General features: G+C 37.4%; 2 protein-coding genes across 2 annotated transcripts; one reads left to right on the plus strand and one right to left on the minus strand.

Annotated features, from left to right (window-relative positions):
• Nucleotides 1-1001: 1001 nt before the first annotated feature.
• On the minus strand, nt 1002-27525 carry LOC123539730 (dolichyl-diphosphooligosaccharide--protein glycosyltransferase subunit 2-like). The gene is made up of 17 exons (XM_045324464.2): nt 27456-27525; nt 21170-21363; nt 20492-20696; nt 20065-20128; nt 19657-19771; nt 15606-15695; nt 15033-15140; nt 14273-14341; nt 13852-13976; nt 12509-12718; nt 11827-12031; nt 11258-11362; nt 10015-10095; nt 9577-9672; nt 8984-9059; nt 7627-7756; nt 1002-2567 (listed from the first exon to the last, which is right to left on the minus strand). Exons 1-17 carry the CDS (start codon nt 27496-27498, stop codon nt 2549-2551), a joined length of 1935 nt encoding a protein of 644 aa, XP_045180399.2. The 5' UTR covers nt 27499-27525; the 3' UTR covers nt 1002-2548.
• Nucleotides 3166-6835, plus strand: LOC128549733 (E3 SUMO-protein ligase KIAA1586-like). Its single transcript, XM_053527150.1, has 3 exons — nt 3166-3365; nt 4058-4236; nt 4719-6835. Exons 2-3 carry the CDS (start codon nt 4099-4101, stop codon nt 6300-6302), a joined length of 1722 nt encoding a protein of 573 aa, XP_053383125.1. The 5' UTR covers nt 3166-3365; nt 4058-4098; the 3' UTR covers nt 6303-6835.
• Nucleotides 27526-27836: the final 311 nt, after the last annotated feature.

Below are 27836 nucleotides of genomic sequence, written 5' to 3' on the forward strand. Positions count from 1 at the left end.
ATACTTTTGGCAGTGACAGAACTGATTGCGGAAAACATTTCTGCCAAGTTATTTAAGAGCATCTCTATCCATGGCTAAGTTACAGCCCAGACAAGAGAAACTGCATCATGTTTTGACCTCTGACCCCTAAAAGCTTGACCTTGACCTTTCAACTACTTACGCCCGACAGACTGTCTCATTAAGGCAAACAATTGTGTAAAGTTATTAAAAAAACCCTCAATCCATGGCCGAGTTACAACCCAGACAAGGAAAGCTGTACCAACTTTTGACCTGTAAGTATGACTTTATCTTTTAAGCTACCAATCTAGTTGTTGCACATGACAATCTAATGGAGGCAAATATTTGTGCCAAAGTATTTAAGAATCTCTCAATCCATGGCCGAGTTACAGACCGGACAAGCAAAGCAGCAACAGGTTTTGACCTTTGACCTCAAAGTATGACCTTGACCTTTAAGCTATCAATCTGGTTCTTGCACTGAGGCAAACATATGTTCCAAGTTACCTAAGAATCCCTTGATCCATGGACAAGTCAATCTCGGACAGCTGCACAGAATACACCAAACCACCATTGTGACAACTATGTCTAGCTCACCTCCAGCGGGCTCGACAAAAATCGTGTCTACTTTACTCGTCCATATAATTGCATTATGCATACCTTTTTGTAGTCCAATCGTATTGGAAAGAATAATAAAACTGCACTAATTTAACAGACAACTTGCTGTCCTGGTGCAATTTTACTACTTATGGTCAATACAGATCAAGATTCTACAAGCAAGTGATTATCTTAGGCTAGTTCTAATGACATAAACGTAAGATCAGCTTCTATTTGCTGAACTTTGGTTACAGTCTATACTGGGTGCCTTACAAGTACACACTGACATGGCCCTATGAGGGCTAAAACCTGACAAGACTTAAGTGGTCATCATCTTAATCATACAGTTTTGTGGCCTTTAACGGGCATTGTAGCACTGCAGAAAGGAAGTTCAAAACAATATACAGCAGTGAACATATAAAGATAATTTTATTTCAATAGAAATACTAAATTTACACACATAATCCTAGCAACATGTACCGTCACACCTGAAACACATTCACCCACAAAAATTACAACAGTCATGATAATTTAACAAAAAATTTGGTTTCAAAATCTTTGAGAAGTTCCTACTGGGTACTGTGTGTGATATGCCATGGTCAGACCAGATTTCTATAATCTGAATTCTCATTCTTTCATAAACAAGTAGCACAATAGAATCATGGATTTCTGAATAAAACATATCATCATTCACTGCTGTCTCTTACTCATGAAAATATTGAAGTGCTGCCAAAATAGAAACTTTAATGAATAATATACATTATATTGTCTAGAAAATCTTTCAATGTTTTTTCTTGATTTTATTTACAACAAAACCTTTACCCTGCTAAATTTCTAAAATGGACTGGCCCATCATTCAATTTGGACAGTACCATTTTCATTTGAAGGGGTGTTCACAGAAAATTTGCTGAATGAATAGAGAACAGTGCAGATCAAGATTAGCCTATATGAACAATGTGCAGATTGATTTTGGCCTGCACTGGTCGCAAAGGCAGTACTTTCCCCCAGCAGGCTAAAGGTTAATAATAACAATCTGATTAAAATGACATCATTTTCACACATATTGTTGATAACAAAAACACTGTAAGTACTTGAGAGAAAATACTTATTGCATGTTTTCACATGACATTCGACATTGGAATGCTTAACAGGAAAGAAAACAAAATCCTTCGTAGACGTAAAATGTACATAAAATCTTGAAAGAGGAACTAAATTTAGCCCAGGTCAGGTCTGAAATTCTTCACTTGGTATACTAGTAACAATTTTGACATAAAATATTGCACCTTTTAAAGCATAAATGCTTGAAAAGTTTAATATAATGCATTAAATAAATCTATTTTTATAAGACTTTATACCAACAACAGAGGTAAACATGTATGTACATTCTAATAAAATAAAGCACTTCTATTTTCTATGACTACATAAATAAAAGCTTTTAAATGATTTGAATTAAAATGTCATGAAATTTACCTCTTTTTATACAAATTTTCAAGAAAGAGATAGACTGTATCACCAATGTAAATGCAAAGAAAAGTACACTGTATAAACAAATTGAAGATCAACCTTAACCAATGGTAACTGTGTACATGTAAACTTATATTATAAACAAACAATTCATATATCTATGGTTTCCGAGTTTTCCTTTTACAACACAGGTGCTGAAGCTAGTACAAATATCTTTGGACAAATTTTCACTGTTTTGCTATAGGCAGATATTTCATGCACACAAAACCTGTGGTCTGTGTCTGAATTTCACATCAGTTTCTGAATGAAAATAACAAATTAAACCCTCCTGATTTGTCACCCATGCAAAAACTAAAGTGATTACGGACACAGACAATAAATTCTGCATACACAGAATACAAGCCTTAATTTGATTAACAAACTAACATTTAAAAACATTTTTATTTTATTAATCATGGACCTTCACATACACTCCAGCTAATATTCTTGTATCCTAGGACTTCTCCCCTTTCCTGAAAAAGACAAAAATAAAGTTTAAATGCTTTAAATTCTGACACAACTTTTCTTTTACCTAAAGGGACATAACTCGGGATATACATCACAACAGGTACACTTTCTGAAAGGTTGCAATTTCCATAAATGTCACAAATCATACCTAAATTTAATCTGAATTAATAATTTTATGATATATTTATAGTGTAGCTATTTAAATGCATTGGAGAGCATTCCTACATATTAAATTTATTTATTTATTTATCTGGGTTTTACGGCGCACCAACACAGTATAGGTTATATGGTGCCAAACAGGACTACAAATTTTGGTTCCACATCTCAGGGCTCGCGCTGGCGTTCGCCAATTGAGCCATTGGCTCAAGAAAACGAAAATTGGCTCAAGAAAATTACGATTGGCGAAAATCGTCAAAAAGTATGACTTTGGACTTTTGGGGAAAACCTACGTACTAAAAATAGACCAAATTGGTAGTTTTCGACCTCGCTTTGAAATATCGCCTGACTGATTTTCCAATACATTGCCGAAGGCGCTCCAGCGAGAGATAATTGTTGGACACAGTCTACTTGATTGTGTATTTTTAGAAGCGGGTCATGGTCGCAGTTTGTCAGCTGTGTGGCAATTAAAAGGATGACACCTTCGTCAATTGACTATGATTGCGGATAATCGTTAAACAAACAGCGGTCGAATGTAATGAAGATCACAGGCGGCGCCTTTCAAGAGATTATCGAGTAGATTGATTTGTACAGGGTCGGTAAACAAAATCAAAGGAACCGTTGGTGGTTGTCTCTAAATAATTTCGGTAATTGACTTTATTTGTCATAATGATAATCGGTAATTTATTGGTGAGCAAATTGTCGAGTAAATTATTGAAGTTATATATACTGATGTTCCTTGCTTATTTCATTTCTGCTTGAAATTGAAAAACATGGCATCAAAACGTAAAATTGACTCTGGCATTAATCCTCCTGCTAAAAAATCAAAAACAGAAAGATCTTTTTTGGATAGTTGGAAATCTGGCAATGCTTGGTTAACGTTTGATTCTGAAACTAAATGCATGTACTGCAACCTTTGTAAGAAGCACAGTAAATCAAATACATTCACTTCTGGGTGCCCAATCATGAAGAAAGATGCTGTCACCAAGCATGCTAGAAGCAAAGGTATTGTTAATAGTTTATTAAGAGTTTTGTACATGTAATTACAATTGCTCAAGTTGAAAGTCTCTTGTTTAAAAGACCAAATTTAAAGTTATGTTGTTTTTTTAACAAAGTAAATGTGTTAGCCATAACTACATGTATGTATGTTGCACTTCAGTCTGTCTGTTATGCATTTAAATATGTGCCCTGACATGCACAAATCAATATAGTGCATTTGCAATCAGTTGATCTACGTCTGCCTGTATGGATCAGACACCATGCTGAGATTTTATTTGCAACTTTGTTTCCTATTCCAGATGCAATTCTCATAGAATTTTTTTTTTGCTTTCTTTTTCAGACCATACAGACTGTTTGTCAGCAGAGAAGTTGTCCTCAAATATGAAAATGGCCCAACAGACTGCGCTTGGGAAGAGCGAAGCTGCTATCACTGCTGCGCTAAAGAATGTATATTTTGCAGCGAAAAATGATCTTGCCAACTCCATGGTTCCCGAGTTGAACAATCTCTGTCTGAAACAGGTATGTTAAGTAAATATGTTTATTTCAAAAATCTAATCTGTAAAATTGTTTTTGTGTGTGTATCATTAGATAAAACAATTAACATGATTTTTGGTCTATGTCTGAAACAGGTATGTTTTGTAAATATTAAATATTCAAAAATCTAATCTGTAAAATTGTTTTGTGTATGTATCTTTAGGAAAAACAATTTACATGATTTTTGGTCTTGTATTAGGTTGTAATATATAGTTGTTGAACTGTTGACATGACTTTACTTGAATTCACAACCATAAGCCTGGGAATGGAACATGTATCTTTAAATGAAAGAAATCATGTAATAATTGGCATTGTAAGTAATCTGTTAAAATTAATGTGTTAAGCTGACCTCAAAATTGTATTGCAAGTAACATCAAGGTAACCACTGTGATAAATGTCTATAATTAATTATACTTTTTCCTGTAATTAGGGACAAATAGTTAAATAAGACATTTTTTGCTTTCCAGGGAGTCTCACAGATCAGTGACCTTAAAGTGGATGCCCACACAACATATGAGCATCACAGTAGTATTGGTGAGTTCCAGGAGGCGCTGGCTGGGGTTTTAGTCGAGAATCTACAACAGAAGTTGCTGAAGTCACCAAAGTTCTCACTTATGTTTGACGAATCTACAGACACGTCTGTTTCACAGAATCTGATTGTGTATATAAGATCACTTGACTATGATGTATTTGATTTTGCTACAAGTAATACATGTTTTCTTGCAATTTCTAGTTTGCACAGGGCAAATGCAGATGCTATCTATTCTAAGGTTCTCCAGCTTCTTTCCCAGAAAGGCCTTGATCTTTCAAACCTTTGTGGTGTTTGCACCGATGGTGCATCTGTGATGATTGGCTCTAAGAGTGGTGTGGTGACCCGTCTGAAACAGTCTGTGCCTGGGGTGCTCTCTTCCCACTGCATCGCCCATCGTCTGGCTCTGAGCTGTAGTACTGGGGCTGATACCATTCCTTACCTTGTGAAGTTCCAGGAAATCCTCAATTCTGTCTTTAAGTACTTCCATAACTCTCCTAAAAACATGTCTACTCTCTCTGCTATCCAATCTGTCCTTCAGAAGCATTCTACCAGATTTCAGGAGGTGTTCCATACCAGATGGCTCAGTTTTGAAGGTGCTGTTAGTGCTATAGTCAGCAACTATTCCAGTCTTCTCTCTTGCTTTCTTGAGGAGAACTCTGGGAAAGCTTTATCTCTCTACAAACCTGTTGCCACATACAAATTTTTGTATGTTGCACACTTTCTGTCTGATGTTCTTTCACCACTTGCCATTCTCTCCAAGATGTATCAACAGAAGAACCTGATGTACAGTGATGTTGAACCTCTCCTCACATCAACCATCTCCACCCTTGAATCCTTGAAGGAAAAGAAGAATGGCACTTTTCTCTCTGCTTTCCTTGGTTCTTGCCCCCCTGAGCCTACCATGGATGGTGATGGTCTGTTTACATTTGAGTTTCAGTCTCACACTATTAGAGATTCTGCTGAACAGAGACGAGTTGCTGTGTCGGTGTGTGACAAATTTGTTGACAACATGGTGTCCAGTCTTCACTCTCGTTTTTCAGATAATGCTGACTCTGTAGTCATGAAGGCTCTAAGCAATCTCTTCAACCCTTCCATTACAGATGTAGGTGCAGACTGTGAGGCAGTGTCAGAGTACCTAGGTACTGTAGGCTTTGAGGGGAGAAGGAACGAGCTTGTCAGCTTTGTTAGCTATTCAAGGGCACTTGCAGCTGATACTTCAAACAAAACCTTGAAAGACTCTGTCTCTTGCGCCAATCTAGCAATTAAGAACAGGCACAGTTACCCTGCCACTGCTGAAGCTGCTGAACGGTTTCTTATTCTTCCTGTCTCCACTGCTGACTGTGAACGTGGCTTTTCTAAGCAGAACCTTATTAAGACTGCTCTTAGAAACTCTCTCTCTATTTCTTCTCTTGAAAATCTTATGCATCTGTCTATTGATGGTCCACCTCTTGCTGACTTTCCCTACAAGAGAGCTTTCAAAGCCTGGGCTTCTGCAAAGAGTAGGAGAATTTTGATGTAAATTGTAACTAAGGATCTGTTCTCTAAAGAATTTCAGATTTTTCTTATTATGGTACTGCAAATGCCTATAAACTATGTACTGTGAAACCACTTCTTTGTTTTAAAGTTGATGTTTTCAATTTATGCAGTTTTTATGTTTTGTGTGTCATGTAAATCATGTTTTGTCTATTATATATTTATGAACTTAATGTTTTGTAGTGTGTGTCATGTACAAACATTGTTTTGTTCTGGTTGTTAACTGTTTAGTGTTTGTATTAAGTGTTGTAACATTTTATGTGTGATGAAATGGTTGTAAAATAAATTATATGAAACAGTTAAAACTCTGATTTATCTTATCTGCTATATATGTTATAGTATGTTACAGTATAGTTATGTTCTCCCAGTTAACAACCAAAAATAATGCTCAAAATAGCTATCATAGCACCATTCACACTTGAAATTCACAAAAGTTTTCATCCCGAAAACAGCCCCGCGCCCCACCCCACAACCGCGACATCCAATTGGCTCAAAGAAAATCTGACCCAGAGCAGGCCCTGCATCTCATTTACATCGAAATAAAAACATGAGGTATGGAATCAAAATTTGCATACCTGCTGGAATCACAGAGTTACAGCAAAACCAAGTGTTAAAGACCCTATTAGTCGCCTCTTATGATCATGCAAGGGTAAGGCAGTGGTTCCAATTCTTTTTATACACAGATCGTCCCAGAACCACATGGGGCTACATATTAATATTAAATGGTACACACATTCAATTATATGGGTTTAAAGTCAGTGACACAGATCAGGTCTTATGGAAACTTTCCAGCTGTGAAAGTGAATGAAGACCTTAGGTGCCGCTCCAGGCACTTTTTTCAGGCATGATTCAGCACCTGGATTCATGGTTCATACAGAACATTCAAGACAATTTCAAGTACTTTTTAAGGATTTTTTTTACTTTTTCAGGACCCAGATCTTGTAGTCTCAAAAACTTTTATCAACTATTTGCAAAACCGGACTTTAACAGAAATTTGCTCTGTGTAAACTGTGATAAAATGCTGTCATTTTATGACCACTTCTGGTGCCTAACAGCTCATTAATTAAGTGACCGAAGACCATTTTCCTTCAATTTGATTTCTTATATAACACTATTTCGTCACATGACAACACAAGCAGGGCTAAAGCTCACAGAGCCTTAATACAAGCAAGTAAATGCAAGTCAGCAACCTTTACCAACTGGCCACAGAGGACACCATGACTATAGGTAGTTCTCTCTGTGAACGTCTATGGACTGTTGTTGCCTAAATGAGAAATGAAAGACTGATCAGATAACAGGATATCTCTTACCTTCTGGCGGCTATACTGCTAAGTAATCTATTTCCAAATATAAATGTTGGAATTCCTAACAAGCCGATGTATCTCAGAGTTTCAAACATGTTCAATGTTGTCCAGTACAAATAATACAGACCAAACAGAGCTGAAACAAAAACACAGTATACATAAATGTGTCTTCATATCAAATGTTACCTGGAAGACAATAGAAACATTTTCACAAAAGTACACATTCATGCCTTGCTGAGTTTGCAAATACATGTATAACATTTGAAATGTGAAGTCTAAGCATGCAAAATCAAATTTCAACTAGAGCTACTTTTGAGAAAAGCGCATGTCTCCCACAACTGCCTAATCATCTGGATTGGCATTTCTTCTCCATTATGTATCTGAGTCAACCATGTACTAAGACCTGTATCACTGGCATCAGTATTTTTGGTTCAAGGGCCATAATTCCAAAGTGCCTGGGCCGATTTGGCTAGTTATCGATCTTGGCCGAGGACATATTGGCAAACATATTTTGTTTAAGTTTGGTGAAGATCGGATGAGAAATGTTCGATTTAAAAGAGTGCGGACAAGATTTGTAATAAGACAGACAAACACACAGACAGGAGTAAATCAATATGTCTCCCACCACAGTGGTATGGGAGACATAATAATGCTATGTCACACAACTTCAGTCCTCTAAACATTTCATTAATAACAACTTCCAAGCATGAAAGAACAAGTATGCCCGCGGGAAGAATGTCGAGCCCGCCAGCTGTCACATGTGACCTTGACCTTAGACCTAGGGACCTGGTTCTTGCACATGACACTCCGTCTCATAATGGTGAACATTCATGCCAAGTTACATTAAAATCCCACCATGCATGAAGAAATGCTCCGGACAATCTTCAATTTGACATTTGACCTCCAACTGTGACCTTGACCTTTGAGATAGGAACATGGGGTTCGCGCACGACACTCCTCATTAATGGAAAACATTCATGCCAAATATAAACAAGATTGGTCCATGCATATCAAAGTTATGGTCCGGACAAAATCGGACAGACGCACACACCAACCAGACAAAAGTGACAACTAAGTCAAGCTCACTGCAAGCGGGCTCGATAAAAATGGAACGATAAAAATGGAATAACTTTAGTCTCAGAAACATGTTCCTTTAACCAGTCTGAATTACAATTACATTGCGTACTTTATAGCAAGTCCTTTTGATTCGTTATCTCAACTGAACTAAGGTCTGTCAAAGTCTAATCACATTGTAACTGGTATATCCATCAATGTTAAAACTTTCATGTAGAGTTAATACATGAATGTTATCATAGTGAATAGTGTGTTGACTTTTTGTAAAACATGAACAATTTCAACATACCACCAAGGCAGACATGGAATCCTACAGCACTAATGGAGAATGGGAAGTTTGAAATGTTCACTCCAATCTTCATCCACTGAAAAATGAAAATATATTTTAGTGTTAAACTGTGATCACTTCAAAAGTATTTTGTCTCTAAAATATTTGTGTATTATTCGCTATTCTGAAGATTTATCTCCCCATTTCAACTTTCTACCTAATGGAAGTACTTAAATCAGTGATCCCCCCCCACCCCCACCCCCGATTTTTCAGACAGTACCAGTTCTTTTGAAATGGGAAATAAGCATTGAAAATTACAGCTTTGGGGAAATATAGAAACTGATGCAGTATTACTAGTAATTGCTGGGTTGGTCAGCAGGTGTGTGATACTAAACAGTTTTGGGGATGACATTTTGTCGGTTTAGAGTTGATAGCGCAATGTTTCGTTGTGTAAGACTAGAACTTTTTTAAAATCCCAACATGAAAAAACATGATAAGTGAGTTAGATACCTCTGATTTTTTGTGGGGGAATCATCGATAAACTGCTATTACAATCAAGAAGTTTGTTAATATGTTTTCACTTCATTATGTTAAAATTAGACTGGTTTACTTACACAAATGAAGAGAATGGCAAAGGGCACAAGAACTAATCCTGTAAATGCCAGTGACACCGTCTTTGATGGTCTCTTCTCTGGTTCCCGGAACATATGCTTCAAGATAAATACAGAAAAACTTTAAATTGGTACTAGTACACAGAAAATATGTCACAAATGCATAACAGAAAATGACTCAGAATAACGTATGTTTCTAATTTACCCCCCGACAGTATCTGTAATTAGATGAAACACTGGGGATATAATCATTTCATTTACCAGTCAGCTTGTAAACATGCGAAACATAAAATCTTTAACACTCAATTAACAAGCAGAATGGGATGTCTCCAGGTCAATGCAGTAAAAAGAGGTTCAACTTCAAGTGGAAAGTACAATTTTTTCATGTGAAGCTGTACAGTCAAAACATTTATTAATATAGCACAGGTGCTTGTACCATACCTTGATTTCTGGTTTCTTGGCATACTGATCTACTTTCTTGCCAGCAGATGGTTCCTCTTGGAAGGTCAGAGCTACATCAGCCTGAAAATTAAACAGTGTTCTATTCATTCTTATTTATTTATTTTGTTGGGTTTAACGTTGCACCGACACAATTATAGGTCATATGGTGACTTTCCAGCTTTGATGGTGGAGGAAAACCCCTCCGTGCATTATTTCATCATGAGCGGACACCTGGGTAGAACCAACGACCTTCTGGATAGCTTCCTCACATGAAGAATTCAATGCCCCACCCACATTATTTTATTATTATTATTATTATACCAGATTTATATAGCGCCCTTTTCATGATCAATTTCACGTTCAAAGGCGCTTTACATAGTTCAAATGCAGCCACACAGGGCGCATAATTCATCCTCTACTAGTAGACACAGAGCGATCTGACCAGAGGGACAGAGTGAGACAAAGCCCCCATGACAGAGAGATCAGAAATCAGATACAGGCTTGTCCGGCTAACTTAGCCTAGCTCGTTTCGAATAGACAGCCTGGTTCTTTAACGTGCCCAGTGTATAACACTGATACACGCAAGGATTGCCTGGGTTCCTGACCAGTACACCTCTAGTTGGGTGGGAAACACTGAAAAGCGTTTCTGAAAATTCCCGAGTAGTTGCCGGGGATCGAACCCCCGACCTCAGGACTGGAAGGCCAGTGTGCAAACCACTGAGCTATCCGTCTACCATCCATGAGGGGCAAGTGATTTGAAGCCAGGGACCTTAACCGCTCGGCCACGGAGGCATTCTAACCACAGAAATGTGTCTACAAAATGACAATGTAAACAGAAATTAGAAATGCAACAATTTTAAACGACCTGTGAGGGAGAAGCTTTACAGACTCTTTTACTAAGAAATACATTACACCATTTCAGCCTCTTCCACTCAGAAAATCCTTTTCTACTCGTGCTGTTTTTCTCTTAATTTTTCTTCATATCAGGATTTTTATTTCTCTTTGTCCAAAATAAAGTGCTTTCCACACCAAAAACAGACCAAAACACCTTCTCTTAGAAAAAAGAACCAGGACACAATAACTGTGTCTCCAAAGTAGGATTATTTCCTCTTCCTGTTGCCTAAAACTGAAGCTCAAGATTTCTCAACTACAGCGAACTTGGCCTTAATACAGAACATGGGCAAAATAGAACCAGCATGACCTACACTTGTGTCTTTAAAATAAAGACAGACATGACGCTCACCACTGTCCATGAGATAGGATTCTCAATAACGGCATCACCAACAATCAGCTCTACATTGTATTTGCCGGACTTGTAGCCAAAATCTTTAGCACTTCCTCCAACATTCTGGAAAGTAACAACGAAAATATTTAATATCCAAGCCTAACAAACTTCTATTTTATTCACTTATACAGCAGGCCACTAATAGCTATCTCACCTATTTAAGGAACTTCTCTTTTTTTCCCCATTTTGTTCCTTTACTGATTAAATAAATGAATTTAAGAAGAAACAGCATATGCTCAAAACTATGGAAGTAACAAAACATAATATTTTGAAACTTTCTGAAATTTTGTCGCTTTATCTAAAGCAGTTTTTTCATGCAGACATGAATTTCTGGATTTCAGATAATCTTTATTTTTTTTTTCATTTGGATATAATTACATGAATTCATGCAGCTACTAGATGTGACTGATAGTCTCTTATGATCAATAATTTCACAGTGGAGTTTCTTGAACTATCACAGGTTTGGGAGAAACATTTGTGACATAACTAGCTTCAAATTATCTTCAATAAAATTAAGTAGGCCTTACCAAATCAAACTTGTTCACATTGCTGGAATCAGCCTCGGCAACAAATATGATCTCCTGTTTAGAGTCTACGTTTGTCAACTTGACGAATGTTTGATGGGCCTTGAAAGAATTGCCAGACGTTTTATCTTTCAACGTAAACTTCATGATCAGCTTCTGGTGGAAATCTGCTTCCAGGGTGGCACCTACTTTCTGTGGGTACTGAACCCTGTTTGTAAATGACAGAATATTTAAGTATTGCAGTTGTCACAAACAGCAAAAGAATCATTATAAAAGAATTTTATTGTGTTGGAGTTGAAGCCAAACAATCAGATTTGGTCATATGGAATATTTGCATTTAATGGTGAAGGAACATCTGGAGTGTCCAACAGCATGCACAAACTAGCTAGAAACACCAAACAATGCTTACTGGTACACAATAGTCCAATTTTCAATGGTTTTTTTTTTTTTAAATTTCAAAACATATTTACAAAAGTACAAAGCTGCACTACCCCTAAATTTATAGGCACTTTACAACCAACATATATATTTCAAGTTATGATGATAACACTAGAGGTTATTTGATTTTAATGTGGGTTGCTCGTTAAAGAAATTCAAATGCATAAAGCATCAGCTACTGCACCGTGTAAACAAGAGACTACCCTGGTTATATAATTTTATCAGACATACAAATCAAACAAAGTACCTTGTAGGTTTGGGAGCTGAACCCTGGTCCTTGTCTGCGACTCCGATTTCAACACCTTCAAGAGAGACTTGAGCGGTAACCTTGACAGTCACGGAGGCCCCTGTTGTACCTATTAAGCGACTGTCAGCTTTCTGCGGCTCAACACTGATTGTTACCTTGTAGAAGCCACTTGATGGTTTGTTGGCCATAAAGTCCATTTCAAACAGGGAACTACAGAAATCAAAAATAAAAGTTTAACCAAAACATAATTAAGCTGCACTTACAGTCACGGTGAACTGAGACTCTCATACTCTTTCTGATAAATGAACCTATCAGCAATGTCAAGGTCTCAAAGTTCAGTCTGGAGACCACTCCAATAATACAATCTTAAATTTTTTTCAGAAAAAAAAAAAAAAAAAATAACAAGAGCTGTCTCCATAGGATGACACATGCCCCCGATGGCACTTTGAATGAATAGTTATGGCCGATGTTAGAGTTTAGGACCTTTGACCTACGGACCTGGGTCTTGCGCGCGACACGTCGTCTTACTGTAGTACACATTCATGCCCAATAATTTCAAAATCCATGCATGAATGACAAAGATATGGACCGGACACGCCCATCAATGCACTATCATGAAATATGACCTTTAACGTCTAAGTGTGACCTTGACCTTTGAGCTACGGACCTGGGTCTTGCGCATGACACGTCGTCTTACTGTGGTACACATTCATGCCAAGTTATTTGAAAATCCATCCATGGATGACAAAAATATGGACCGGACACGAATGCACTATCATGAAAAATGACCTTTAACGTCTAAGTGTGACCTTGACCTTTGAGCTACGGACCTGGGTCTTGCGCGCGACACGTCATCTTACTGTGGTACACATTCATGCCAAGTTATTTGAAAATCCATCCATGGATGACAAAGATATGGACCGGACACGAATGCACTATCATGAAAAATGACCTTTAATGTCTAAGTGTGACCTTGACCTTTGAGCTACGGACCTGGGTCTTGCGCGCGACACGTCGTCTTACTGTGGTACACATTCATGCCAAGTTATTTGAAAATCCATCCATCGATGACAAAGATATGGACCGGACACGAAAATTGCGGACAGACTGACAGACCGACAGACAGACTGACAGACCGACAGACGGTTCAAAAACTATATGCCTCCCTTCGGGGGCATAAAAAAGCAATCAAATAAGCTATTAAAATTACAACTAAAAATTATACACCCAGTTACCAAGCTAACACAATACACAATAAAGATTATGTGGATAATTTAAGTCAAAGTATTTTAAATTGCAATAAGTTGTGAAGAGCTTTTTAAACCTGAAAACAATGCACTTACTCCTCCTTGGTAGCTTTGAGCTGTTTCTTGCTCACAACAACAGACTGGTCACCAAGGTTTTTCGCACTGTCTGCTGTCACAGTCAATTTACCTAGACTGCCACCCATCAAGTTTGTTACTCTCACCTGCATAAGTAGTGAATACAAATTTTACAATTCCCGAGATTTTTTTTCAGGGTAATTTCTTATGACATCATTCAATTTTTTCAACAGAACTTCAGCCAATATATGTAATCTGTTGAGTTACACCAAGTTCATGGATTTCTATTCTTCTATTGTCAATGCTTTTGACATAAGTAACTGTAATGCACAGAAAGGCTTTAATTAAGCAGAATCATGATATGAGTTATGTCCAACTGTCAAAGAACCCAGAGGTAAATTTAAATTTTGCCAATAGGTTGTTAGAGAACAATCGTATGTACCTGTACGACTGGTTTAGATGAGCTCACAGACACTGAGGTGGCGAGAGTAACAGCAACTGGTACATGGAACTGAAAATTGAAAAATAAACACAGTGTCGTATGTTTCTTCACAAACCTTAACAACTTATACATTCAAGAAATGTTTCACAGTAAAACCACAAAATTTCTCTGAAAACCTTTTTAATACTTTACATCTAGAAATGTTTAACATGATTTAATTCAAATTTCAAACTGTGTGAAATTTCTATAAGATGGAATCTATTGTTAGTCAGGTTTTGTTTTGGGTCGTTTTAAAGTCACACCAAAACAATTACAGTTCATATAATGAATTTCCAGCTTTCGTGGTGGAGGAAGATCCCCAGGTGCCCCTCTACACACAGGCGAGCATGTGTGTAGATCCAAAACCCTTCTGTAAGCCAGCTGGATGGCTTCCTCACATGAAATAATTCTTCACCCCATTATGGGTTTAAAATCCACAGCAGTGACAGACATGATTTGAAGCCAGTGACTCAAACACTTGGCCATAGAGGCCCCCTGAATGTATTGTTGTTCCTCATTGCTTTTAAATATATACAGTTACATGTATCATCTTTTGTATAATGGGTTTGTTTTACCTGTTTCTGCTAACTCCACCTTGGTCATCAGTTAACTGTGAGAAGCACAACACAATCTCCTAAGACCGAATTTTACAGTTTATTTCCTAATAAGTTTCAGAAATAACTCTGTACTTCTACTGAATACATGTACCAGATGTTTTTACCTTATTAGCTGTGAGTGTGTTGACAGCTGACAGAAGAGCATATGCTGACTTGAGTTGATGGACATGTTTACGACTCAAAAAGTAGTTGGAGAACTTCAGTACTTTATCCTGTAAAACACAAAAAATGCACATTTCAAATGCTTTCTGTGATGCGAAAACATGCTGCTGGGAAAAGGAAGTTTATAATCAATATGTATGTCTAAAAATAAAGTGGGAACTTGTTATCTCCAACTTGCTTATCTCAAAATTCCAACCATCTCAGAGACATTTTCAAGCCCGGTCCCGAAAACATATGAACAAAGTATCATATTTAATTAGGACCGAAAACATGTGAACAAAGTATCATATTAAGTCAAATTTTGGTTATCTTGAATAAATGCTCCTTCACTTGAAGTTTGAGCTACTGAGTATTTGGGACTGAGGACTGATCCTATGTATATTAACATTTTATGTTAAAATTTGTTTCAGTCTTAATCCAACTAACCAACTTCACACAACTACATTAACCTTGTTCCGTTTGATTCAGATTGTACCAGTTAGTTGCTTAAATCAAAAGAAAGGAAGACAACCTACCTGAGAAATGGTTGGGGCTTTTCCAACTTTTCCTGCAAGGGAATAGGAGCTATCCACAACAAAGGCAGTGACAAATAATCCACCTTCAAACTGAAACACAAATTTAATCAAAGGCTATTCAAACAATGTCTTGAAATCTTATTCCAGACAACTTCAAACTAATTCTTTCCATCATTTACTGTACAATTTAAATATAAAACTAGAATGTGTCTGTAGGACACAGGGTGTGCCCCCCACTGGTACATTTGTCACAAATAAGGGGAAATCATTCAAATGTTTGCAGTCTTAATGGGGTATAGCCTAAAAAAAAACTAGAAAATGCTTTTGTAAAAAAGCGCATGTCTCCCCCAATGCAAAGTCCTATAGGCAAGAAGTTAATAGGGGTCAGGAGCGAAAGTCAAAGAGACACTGATGGTTGGCTGCAATAGGGATCATCTACTTGGCATGTCCAGTCATCCCGCTAAATTTCAACACTCTTGGCCTAGTGGTTCTCAAGTCACTGTTCAGGCTCCTGTGACCTTGACCTTTGATCAAGTGACCTCAAAATAAGTAGGGGTCATCTACTCTTTCCAATTCTACATTTCCAATCATCCTATTAAGTTTCAACATTGTAGGTCAAGTGGTTCTCAAGTTATTTCCAAAAAAATGATTTTACATGAACAGGCCACTGTGACCTTGACCTTTAATAGACTGACCCCAAAATCAATAGGGGTCATCTACTCTGCATGTTCAATCATCCTATGAAGTTTCAACATTCTGGGTCAAGTGGTTCTCAAGTTATTGATATGAACTGGTTATCAATGTTCAGGCCTCTGTGACCTTGACCTTTAACGGAGTGACCCCAAAAACATTAGGGGTCATTTACTCTGCATGAACAATCATCCTATGAAGTTTCAACATTCTGGGTCAAGAGGTTCTCAAGTTATTGATTGGAAATGGTTTTCCATGTTCAGGCCCCTGTGACCTTGACCTTTCACAGAGTGACCCCAAAATTGTTAGGGTTCATCTACTCTGCATGAGCAATCATCCTATTAAGTTTCAACATTCTGGGTCAAGTGGTTCTCAAGTTATTGACCGGAAATGGTTTTCAATGTTCAGGCCCCTGTGACCTTGACCTTTAATGGAGTGACCCCAAAATCAATAGGGGTCATCTACTCTGCATGAGCAATCATCCTATTAAGTTTCAACATTCTGGGTCAAGTGGTTCTCAAGTTATTGACCGGAAATGGTTTTCAATGTTCAGGCCCCTGTGACCTTGACCTTTAATGGAGTGACCCCAAAATCAATAGGGGTCATCTACTTTGCATGTACAATCATCCTATTAAGTTTCAACATTCTGGGTCAAGTGGTTCTCTAGTTATTGATCGGAAATGGTTTTCCATGTTCAGGCCCCTGTGACCTTGACCTTTGATGGAGTGACCCCAAAATCAATAGGGGTCATCTACTCTTCATTATCAATCATCCTATGAAGTTTCAACATTCTGGGTCAAGTGGTTCTCTAGTTATTGATCGGAAATGGTTTTCAATGTTCAGGCCCCTGTGACCTTGACCTTTGACGGAGTGACCCCAAAATCAATAGGGGTCATCTACTCTTCATGGCCAATCATCCTATGAAGTTTCAACATTCTGGGTCAAGTGGTTCTCTAGTTATTGATCGGAAATGGTTTTCAATGTTCAGGCCCCTGTGACCTTGACCTTTGACGGAGTGACCCCAAAATCAATAGGGGTCATCTACTCTTCATGGCCAATCATCCTATGAAGTTTCAACATTCTGGGTCAAGTGGTTCTCTAGTTATTGATCGGAAATGGTTTTTAATGTTCAGGCCCCTGTGACCTTGACCTTTGACGGAGTGACCCCAAAATCAATAGGGGTCATCTACTCTTCATGACCAATCATCCTATGAAGTTTCAACATTCTGGGTCAAGTGGTTCTCAAGTTATTGATCGGAAATGGTTTTCAATGTTCAGGCCCCTGTGACCTTGACCTTTGACGGAGTGACCCCAAAATCAATAGGGGTCATCTACTCATCATGGCCAATCATCCTATGAAGTTTCAACATTCTGGGTCAAGTGGTTCTCTAGTTATTGATCGGAAATGGTTTTTAATGTTCAGGCCCCTGTGACCTTGACCTTTGACGGAGTGACCCCAAAATCAATAGGGGTCGTCTACTACAGCAGCCCTACAACCCTATGAAGTTTGAAGGTTCTAGGTCAAATGGTTCTCCAGTTATTGCTCGGAAATGAAGTGTGACGTACGGACGGACGGACAGACGGACGGACGGACAGGGCAAAAACAATATGTCTCCTGGGGGAGACATCATAAATTATGAAATGGATTCATTATTCTATACCATATACTTTTTGAGCTATGAGCATCACAAACAAAAAATCCACTATTTTGGCTATTTCAAGGGCCATAACTCTAATTATAGCTAAAATTCTCAAGAAGAATGCCAAGTGTGCAAGGTCACATTATGATAAAGACTGAAGCAAGGTTTCATGAATTTACATAAAATACTTTTTGAGTGAGGCACATAATTAGGTTAAAATGTGCATTTTTTGACTATTTCAGGGGCCATAACTCTAGAAATAGGGGGCGGACCAAGATGAAAAATAGGAGGTGCGCAAGTTCATATCATGATAAAGATTCATGCTAGGTTTCATCAATTTATATCAAATACTTTTGAGCTAGGCATGTCAAAAGGTGAAAATGTGCATTTTTGATTATTTCAGGGGCCAGAACTCTAGAAACAGGGGGCGGACCCAGATGAAAAATAGGAGGTGCGCAAGTTCATATCATGATTAAGACTCATGCAAGGTTTCATGAATCTATATCAAGCACTTTTGGAGCTAGGCGTGTCACAAGGTGAAATGTGCATTTTTGAATATTTCAGGGGCCAGAACTCTAGAAATAGGGGGCGGACCAAGATGAAAAATAGGAGGTGCGCAAGTTCATATCATGATAAAGATTCATGCTAGGTTTCATCAATTTATATCAAGCACTTTTGGAGCTAGGCGTGTCACAAGGTGAAATGTGCATTTTTTGACTATTTCAGGGGCCATAACTCTAGAAATAGGGGGCGGACCAAGATGAAAAATAGGAGGTGCGCAAGTTCATATCATGATAAAGATTCATGCTAGGTTTCATCAATTTATATCAAATACTTTTTGAGCTAGGCATGTCAAAAGGTGAAAATGTGCATTTTTGATTATTTCAGGGGCCAGAACTCTAGAAACAGGGGGCGGACCCAGATGAAAAATAGGAGGTGCGCAAGTTCATATCATGATTAAGACTCATGCAAGGTTTCATGAATCTATATCAAGCACTTTTGGAGCTAGGCGTGTCACAAGGTGAAATGTGCATTTTTAACTATTTCAGGGGCCAGAACTCTAAAAATAGGGGGCGGAGCCAGACGAAAAATAGGAGGTGCTTAAGTTCATACCATGATACAGACTCTTGCAAGGTTTCATTAATTCATATCAAATACTTTTTGAGCTAGGCGTGTCACGAACTTCGGACAAACAAGAGCAAATCTATATGCCCCCATCAGTAATGGGGGGGGGGGGGGGGGGCACAAAAAAACATGTTCATAGAACAACATAACCATTGCAAAATTGTGCTAAAAGTCATTTTTTCGGAATGCTTCTCTCTTTTCACATGTCAAGAGACAGGCTACATGTAATTAGTTTTTTTGTCAAGGTTTATGTTCTTCAACAGTCTCTCATTTAATAGCAGAAATGCACTCTGTGTAAATCACAAAAAAATTGTTGTCACAGAATGCTGTGTAGACCAGGACTGCTTGGTGATGAAATATGATGTTTTCTTTCAAATCATATTCATTTCTTATTCTTTCCACATGGCAAACTGCTGAATGAATATTCATTAAGGAGTATCAGATGAAATTCAAACAGATTTTTACAAAATTCAATTAATTTTCAATATTTTGTGTGTGAAAGTCACTTTCAAGGGAGTTTTAAATGATTAATTAGCATCAAGTTCAAGAACTTTCTAAGGTCTGTGTGAACCCTTTACTTCAGTGAAAACCTTTACCTGCAAGTATTTTTCATCCACCTCATCAGCCTGGGCAACAACATCTTCTATAAGATCAAAATACTTATTCAGATCCGAATTCAGCTCCGTCACTACACGGAATGCGTAACTGTGGCTGAAAAAACAAACAAAACAAGCACAAAAGTGAACAAGTAAATTCAGATATAGCAAGTTAAATGAGAGCAAATTCAATGTTTATGAGAGGCAATACAATTAGAAACAAATGAAAAAGACATCAAAACTAGTGACTCCGACAGAGCAACCGTAAGATTCTTGCTTTTTTGCTGTGTTTGGATCCAAATATTTCTGACTTTCATAATTTTATCATATTTTTTTTCATTTTTGTAAAGCACTTTCATCCTTACTTAATACTTATCATACGATAATCATTTAATCAAAACAATTTACCTCAATGGAGAATCGTCCTTCTTTAATGCCTCTGCAAGCGCTGCAGAAACTTTCTTTCCATCAACTGTAATTCAGAAAATTAAAGGAGAGATTAAGTATCAATCAGCTCAAAACATTGACTGAAATACAAAGAAAGTGCAGCAGGTAAAAGCATAAAATAACATTCTTCTACATTTAACTAACTAGTGTCTCTTATCTGGGTTCCCCAAAGATGTCTCTATTTAAAGTGGACATTGGTACAGAAACTCTAACCTTGTTATAAATTCAAATTTGAAAAACATGAAATTGTATCTAGTGTAACAGGAAATATATTTTCAAGTTGTTCATATTACTAAGACAGAACTGATATCTTTCAACTTAAACAATAAACAGTAAATGGTAAACCAATGATTTAATGAACAAAAAAAGCAACAGTTGTTCGAATTACCTGCAAGACCGAGGTTTTTCAATGCAAAGTAAGCATAGTATATATCGGCCACACTGCTGTCCTCGGCTACTGCAGCATTTAGAACCTTCTCAGCATTTCCTGCTGACAGTTTACATCCAGACAGGGCCTTGGCCGCAGTGGAGGCATGAAACCAGGAAGCTACACTGTTAGCATCCACTGAAGAAGTCACTGATCTGCAGACTTCCTGCACAAAGCAAATGTATATTCAAATTAAAAGTTAATAAAAGAACCTTTTATTCATTGATGGTCTTTTCTCAAATTCAAAATATCTTGTATATAATAATCTTTAATGTGCAGACCATCATTTTGAATGCTTACTCACCTTAAAAAGAGCTATACAAGTTTTCATTTCATGTAAATAATTGATGCCTTACTTACAATTTTTCTCCTGCAAAAAAAATGCCTCTACATAAGATGAAAGCATGTACAATTACAATATTTCAATAGTTCTGTACTGATCACTATTATGGTTTACAATGTCCTTAAAAATGGGAATTTATTAACCTTTCTTTCAAGTATGGTTTTTTTATCAAGATGGAAAATTGTACAATTTGAAAGAAGCTTTCTAAGGAGAAAACAACTGAAAATGGCCTCAACTACAGATGAGCGACTCTCCAAATTTTTAAGATCTCAGCAAGTAAATTCTATTTTTATTACCTGCTCCTTGGGTATTGTGGCACCCAAGAGTTTAAGGCCCAAAATAGAGTAGTGGGCATTAGCTGCATCTGTGTATGGCTGTGCAGATTCAAACACTGATCGCAATCTATCCCTGTCAACAGTGGTCAGGAATGTGGATGGTGTCAGAGCCTGACCCACTACTGCCACAGCAAATAGATATAACACTACTGAACCTGAAAGCAAAGATGAAAATCTCAAAGTTGAGCATAATAGATATTCTGCACTCCTCTTCAGACCATTGTGTAGGTTAGTAATTTATCGCTGTCTCCTGAACTATGTTCCTAGGGATTGAAAAAATATAATGCAAGTTGTCTGCATACATGCAGCTATTTGGCAGTATCATATTTGGTCCAAAATGACCAGAGAAAGAGACTTGGGCTCTTCTTTAATGAATAAACAGACAATGGGTGCTGGATTAAATTTGTGTCCTTGAATGTCTTACTCTTAAGATGTTTTTTACTACTAGATAGCATCATTATTGACTAAAACATATATGCCAAATCATTCAATGCCTATGGTACCAAGTGTTTTCTTTCAGACGTATTTCCCACGGCATGATTCTTCCAACATTTAAATCTAAAACTCCCAAAAATAAACTCGTTTTTTCTTTGAATTTCATCAGGGGTGTGGAAATCCCAGTATTTTTCACTTGTCCACGGACAAATGAGACTTTAAAACCTACTTGTCCACAGTCAAAACTTACTTGCCCGGATTTTCAACATTTTAGCATGCAAATTATTCTTTATTTTGGACAATAATCTACGAGTAGTAACAAAAGCGAACATAACAAAGTGTTATACTGTAGCTGTTTCAAAAAATAAGCTTTCGACACTTTATTTGTGTTCGTCCGCGAGGCCGTTGAACATTCAACAGAAATACCTAAAGACTGCTCATCATTCCATGTGAACCCATGTGAGAAAGCATGACACTTTCTGACTGTTAGAAAAACAAACATGGAACTTCCTGACTCGTACTAGCGAGCTCTTTGTGCTTTGACTATTTACTTCAATTTTTGTTGGCAGACGAAGTTGTAACCGTTGAACAAATTTGTCCAAAATTGTGATAATTGTTTACGTTTCCGGTTTCTATTCGACAAGTTACCGTGTGCAAAAATCACGCGAGATCATGACAGGGAACCAATCAGAACGCAGCGAAAGAGCTGCTAAATTTAGACAAAGTATGGTTTTCCCAAAACTGGAGAAATCTAGAGGCTCTTGGCGGGTGAAACATCCGTATCGTACATCAAATTCTTAAGCGTTCCTAAATTATTCTTTCCTTTTTTCATTTCAAACCAGAAAATTTGTGCTTGTCCGCGGACAAACGGAATGCGAAAACTCACTTGTCCGCAGTCAAAAAGTCCCGAGTCGGACAAGTCGGACATAGGAATTCCACACCCCTGTTCATCCAAGACTGTACCAATGAAAACAAAATTACTGAACCAAATTTTGTGGCAATTCTTTCTAGAAATAAAAAATGTCACTTTTTTAACAACTCTTAATTTCAATGGTTACTTTAAAAATGAAATTTTCCCAAACTGTGACGTGCTTCACAAAACTGCTTAGCAGATTGCTTAACATTCAGTTAGATAAACTTTTTGTTACGTATAGCCACCATTTTGATGATTCATCAAAAATTGCTCAAAATCTTGTAAGATGTAGTATAATATAATACTGTTTATGATTGTTAGATGAATAGTAATGACAAGTCAAAACATTTGTTACATTCTTTTATCAAGGGAAAACATTCTTTGAATTTGTATGACAGCCTATGGAATAGTCTGAACAAAAAACTTTTGATGGAAATCTTCAACATCCAGTCTAGGACGTTGCGTTAAGTTGTAAGACCTGCTCCAGGGTTTTTTTTCGGCCGTTTTTATAGCCGTTATTCGGCTATATTCCCAATGCCAAAAAGTATGTATTTTCCCCAAAATAAGTGCAAAAATTCCCAATCTACATTCTGAAAAAAATTTCATCAAAATTGCACAAACATTGACCAAATTATGGACAATATTGTAATGGAAGTATGTTAAAGAGGGTGTACAATGTAAAACAAGTGTATGAGAAAGTGCTTAAACACATCCTTACTATATCCTGTGGGACTAAATATTTCCCAATTTGGAACATTTACATGTCAAAATTCCCAATTTTGGGGGTATAGGCTATGTTCCCAAATTAGGTAGAAAAAACCCTGTGCTCAAAACTTTCATGAAGCCTGTAAAAATATCCCAAATCAGTTTGTGATGGTTAATAGGCCACTTCCAACAGCCGTGCTGATGGGTTAACCCTTTAGCGATATGGTTAGTGTCCGCCTACAGATCATGAGGTCCGGAGTTCGAGCCCAGCAGGGACCTTGGTATTTTTTCGCCCAGGGTTTACTTAAATGGCAACGAGACTCTTCTGGAGAGCTAGTGAGCTCTGAAAAGTAAAGGGGATGAAGTGTAGTGATAGTAGGTTTATAGGTCACTTCTAACAGCCTTGCCGTTGAGTTAACCCTTTCGCGACATGGTTAGTGTCCTCCTACAGATCACATGGGCCAGGGTTCGAGACCCAGTAGGGACCTTGGTATTTTCTCGCCAATTAAGGGTTTACTTTATCAGCAGAAAAAAAACAATTGGTAGTTTGTAACTCATTTATTCACAAAAAATCCTGAAATTTACTTAGGCATTAAAATACTTGCTGTACATTTCAATTAGGTCAAAACTTCTTTTCCTGAAATCAACTGTCACAGAAAAAAGAATTCTGACTTGCAGATTTTCAGCGTTCGACACTAACTTTTTTGCCAGGTATCCCGAAGGAATACCTGCTGGGAAATTTAGGAATCCCTGCTGAAAATTTGGAGTCCCTGATAACAAAATGTGGTAAGAACATGAAAAAACTAAAATCTAACAAACACAACTGTTTACAGTACTACATGTATTTTATTTCCACTTTATTTCCATTTTACATCAATGACAACAATAGCTTGTATGACTTTTGCTGTAAAAGAATAATGTCATTTCTGTCCAAGTCCTCTTCCCCCTCATCTTCACTACCATCGCACTCCTCTGTCATTTGTTGTAGTTCGTCTAAATGTATGCCGCCTAGTTCATTCCCCCTTATAACCCCCTTATTAGTAATCATTTTTTTGACATAAAAAAAAATTCCGAAGTCTCCCTTAAATAAACAAGAGGACCATGATGGTCCTGAATCGCTCACCTGTTCCCGCATGACCCAGTTTTGAGTATGACATCGTTTTTTCTATTATTTGACAAAGTGACCTAGTTTTTGAGCTCATGTGACCCAGTTTTGAGCTAGACCTAGATATCATCAAGATAAAAATTCTGACCAATTTTCATGAAGATCCATTGAAAACTATGGCCTCTAGAGAGGTCAAAAGATTTTTCAAATTTTAGACCCAATGACCTAGTTTTTGACCGCAGTTGACCCAGTTTCAAACTTGATCTAGATATCATAAAGATGAACATTCAGACCAACTTTCATACAGATCCCATGAAAAGTATGACCTCTAGAGAGGTCACAAGGCTTTTTTATTATTTGACCTACTGACCTAGTTTTTGAGGGCACGTGACCCAGTTTCAAACTTGACCTAGATATTATCAAGGTGAACATTCGGACCAATTTTCATGAAGATCCATTCAAGGGTATGGCCTCTAGAGAGGTCACAAGGTTTTTCGATTTTAAGACCTACTGACCTAGTTTTAGATCGCAGATGACCCAGTTTCAAACCTGACCTATATATCATCAAGATAAGCATTCAGACCAACTTTCATACAGATCCCATAAAAAATATGACCTCTAGAGAGGTCACAAGGTTTTTTCATTACTTGACCTACTGACCTACTTTTTGACGACATGTGACCCACTTTCGAACTTGACCTAGATATCATCAATATGAACATTCTGACCAATTTTTATGAAGATCCAGTCACAAATTTGGCCTCTAGAGAGGTGACAAGGTTTTTCTATTTTTAGACCTACTGACCTAGTATTTGACCGCATGTGACCCAGTTTCGAACTTGATCTAGATATCATCAAGATGAACATTCAGACCAACTTTCATACAGATCCCATGAAAAATATGGCCTTTAGAGAGGTCACAAGGTTTTTCTATTATTTGACCTACTGACCTAGTTTTTGATGGCATGTGACCCAGTTTCAAACCTGACCTAGATATCATCAAGATGAACATTCTGACCAATTTTCATGAAGATCTTGTGAAATATATGGCCCCTAGAGAGGTTACAAGGTTTTTCTATTTTTAGACCTACTGACCTAGTTTTTGACGGCACGTGACCCAGTTTCGAACTTGACCTAGATATCATCAAGGTGAACATTCTGACCAACTTTCATAAAAATCCCATGAAAAATATGGCCTTTAGAGAGGTCACACGGTTTTTCTATTATTTGACCTACTGACCTAGTTTTTGAAGGCACGTGACCCAGTTTCAAACTGGACCTAGATATCATCAAGGTGAACATTCTGAGCAATTTTCATGAAGATTTTGTGAAATATATGGCCTCTAGAGAGGTCACAAGGTTTTTCTATTTTTAGACATACTGACCTAGTTTTTGACCGCATGTGACCCAGTTTCGAACTTGACCTAGATATCATCAAGGTGAACATTCTGACTAACTTTCATAAAGATCCCATGAAAAATGTGACCTCTAGAGTGGTCACAATCAAAAGTTTACGCACGGACGGACGACGGACGCTGCGCGATCACAAAAGCTCACCTTGTCACTTTGTGACAGGTGAGCTAAAAAAAATTCAAAAAAAAAAAATGTTCCGACCTACCTACCCTAATTTTTTTAGCATGTTACCAGATGCAAAGATTTTTTAGGCCTTATTAATGCAACTCCCAGACTTTATCTACAACTAGGACATTGGTTATAACAGATTTTCTTAAACATTTCATTTTAGTTGTTTTATTTTGCACATTGCCTAAAAGTGGGTGGGGTTTAGTGTTTGCATGCTTTTATTATCAGCAAATTCTTCTAAATAAGAGCTGCTTTGGCAACAGTGATCATATTTTTCGTAAATGCAGACGTTTTATTGGCTTTTTATTTTAGTTTGTACTAGAAAAATCTTGTAAGAAATGATAAAAATGTTCGAAATTGTCGGTCTAGAAAACGAGAGACAAATACGAAAAACAAAAGTAACAGTTAAAGCTCTTGAAAAGATAACTGTTTTAACTTTATTTTCTCATCATACCACGTATAATTTCTGCTTATTTAATTTGTTTTGCCCAAACAAAGCCTCAGCAATGATAATAAATTTGTTATAGACCGTAACGGCCGACCGGCTTACGTAATCGTATCGTGCACACAAATAATGGTACAAACATGATAATCTAAGGCTGCATTGTTTATCAATTAACATGTAAACATTGATCAATAAACACCTTTGATAATGACAAGGCATATTGTACTAAATACAAACCGCGAGATAAGCACGTGTCATTTGGCGCGTGGCGTGACTGACATCTGTCGGTAGCTAATTAACATACTACACTCCGCCTACTGCCATATTTCCGCTTGTGCTGGCGAACAATATTGAAATTCACTGGGCTTTTGATTGACAGGGGGCAGAACTATCGAACTTGGAACGCATCTAAGTAAATTTCCGCGAGTCAAGCTGACGCACGTGCCATAATTTATGCGGGTAAAATACGAGTTTTTCTTGATTTTCGCAGGTCAAAACCCGGGACCTCGGGTCAACTGAACGCTTTGCTTAGCAAAAGAGCGATGTTTGAGCGAACAAGACTGGGGAATTTCATTTTTTTAGAATCATATTTTATCTGAAAATCAAGAGTCCCGACGGAACACCGAAATTGTGAACTTTAGGATCCCTTGCAGATTTTTGGTGTCCTCGGGATCCCGGGACACCGTTAGTGTCGAACGCTGATTTTCTTTCCTTTTTTTTGACACAATTTGTTATGCATCCATCACTGTGTAAAGTATGCAATAGTTTGACACAACTGCCAAGTTATTTACTGCAACTAGTAACAAGATTATTATGCAGTAATATACAATTTATTGTAAAATCATATATATTTCATGCAAATTTCACTTTTTACACGTGGCAACGCCGGATTTACCGGCTTATTTACGGCCACTAATTTGGAAGAAATACGGACAACCTTGGAATTCGGTTTCGTACATTGTTGGTAGGTTTTATATAAAAAAATTTTGCAATAAGAAAGCAATGTCAAGAGCGATTTACAAAGCACTGTCAGACGTTTGAACGCTGAATTCAAATACACTACCTTTCGCCATTTTAGATAGGTCACTTCCGGGGACGTGTGACATCCGGGTAACTTGTATGCGGTGACGCGATAATTAAGCTTCATCAGGAAATTTCTTTCGGTTTAAGGTATTAGATCACTAATAGTAATGTTTACAAACTAGCCTTTGCTTGGTATATTCTGAAAGGTAACAGTGTTTTGCACTATTTTGCAATTTTTAAACAACTTTTACCGTGCCGTTTTTTTTATATAAATTTTGTTTAACTTATGGTATCTCCTCAAGCTCAAGTAGAGACAAATTTCAAAGTGATAGCAACTATCCAAAACGTTTGCAGAGAACTCTATTACCATTAATTTTAAGAAACATCAAACTTGGTTATCAATTATAAAACACAAAATAAA

The sequence above is a fragment of the Mercenaria mercenaria genome, chromosome 16 (genome assembly GCF_021730395.1).
Source record: "Mercenaria mercenaria strain notata chromosome 16, MADL_Memer_1, whole genome shotgun sequence".
Lineage (NCBI taxonomy): Eukaryota > Metazoa > Mollusca > Bivalvia > Venerida > Veneridae > Mercenaria > Mercenaria mercenaria.

Bases quoted from the DNA above. Each gene is read 5' to 3' on its own strand.
- LOC128549733 (XM_053527150.1), top strand. From the start codon at position 4,099: ATGAAAATGGCCCAACAGACTGCGCTTGGGAAGAGCGAAGCTGCTATC. The intron at 4,237-4,718 runs GTATGTTAAGTA...TTTGCTTTCCAG, and splicing joins ACAATCTCTGTCTGAAACAG to GGAGTCTCACAGATCAGTGA.
- LOC123539730 (XM_045324464.2), bottom strand. From the start codon at position 27,498: ATGTCACACGTCCCCGGAAGTGACCTATCTAAAATGGCGAAAG. The intron at 21,364-27,455 runs GTAGTGTATTTG...CTTTGCTTTCAG, and splicing joins CCTATCTAAAATGGCGAAAG to GTTCAGTAGTGTTATATCTA. The intron at 20,697-21,169 runs GTAATAAAAATA...TGCTTTGTGCAG, and splicing joins CCACAATACCCAAGGAGCAG to GAAGTCTGCAGATCAGTGAC.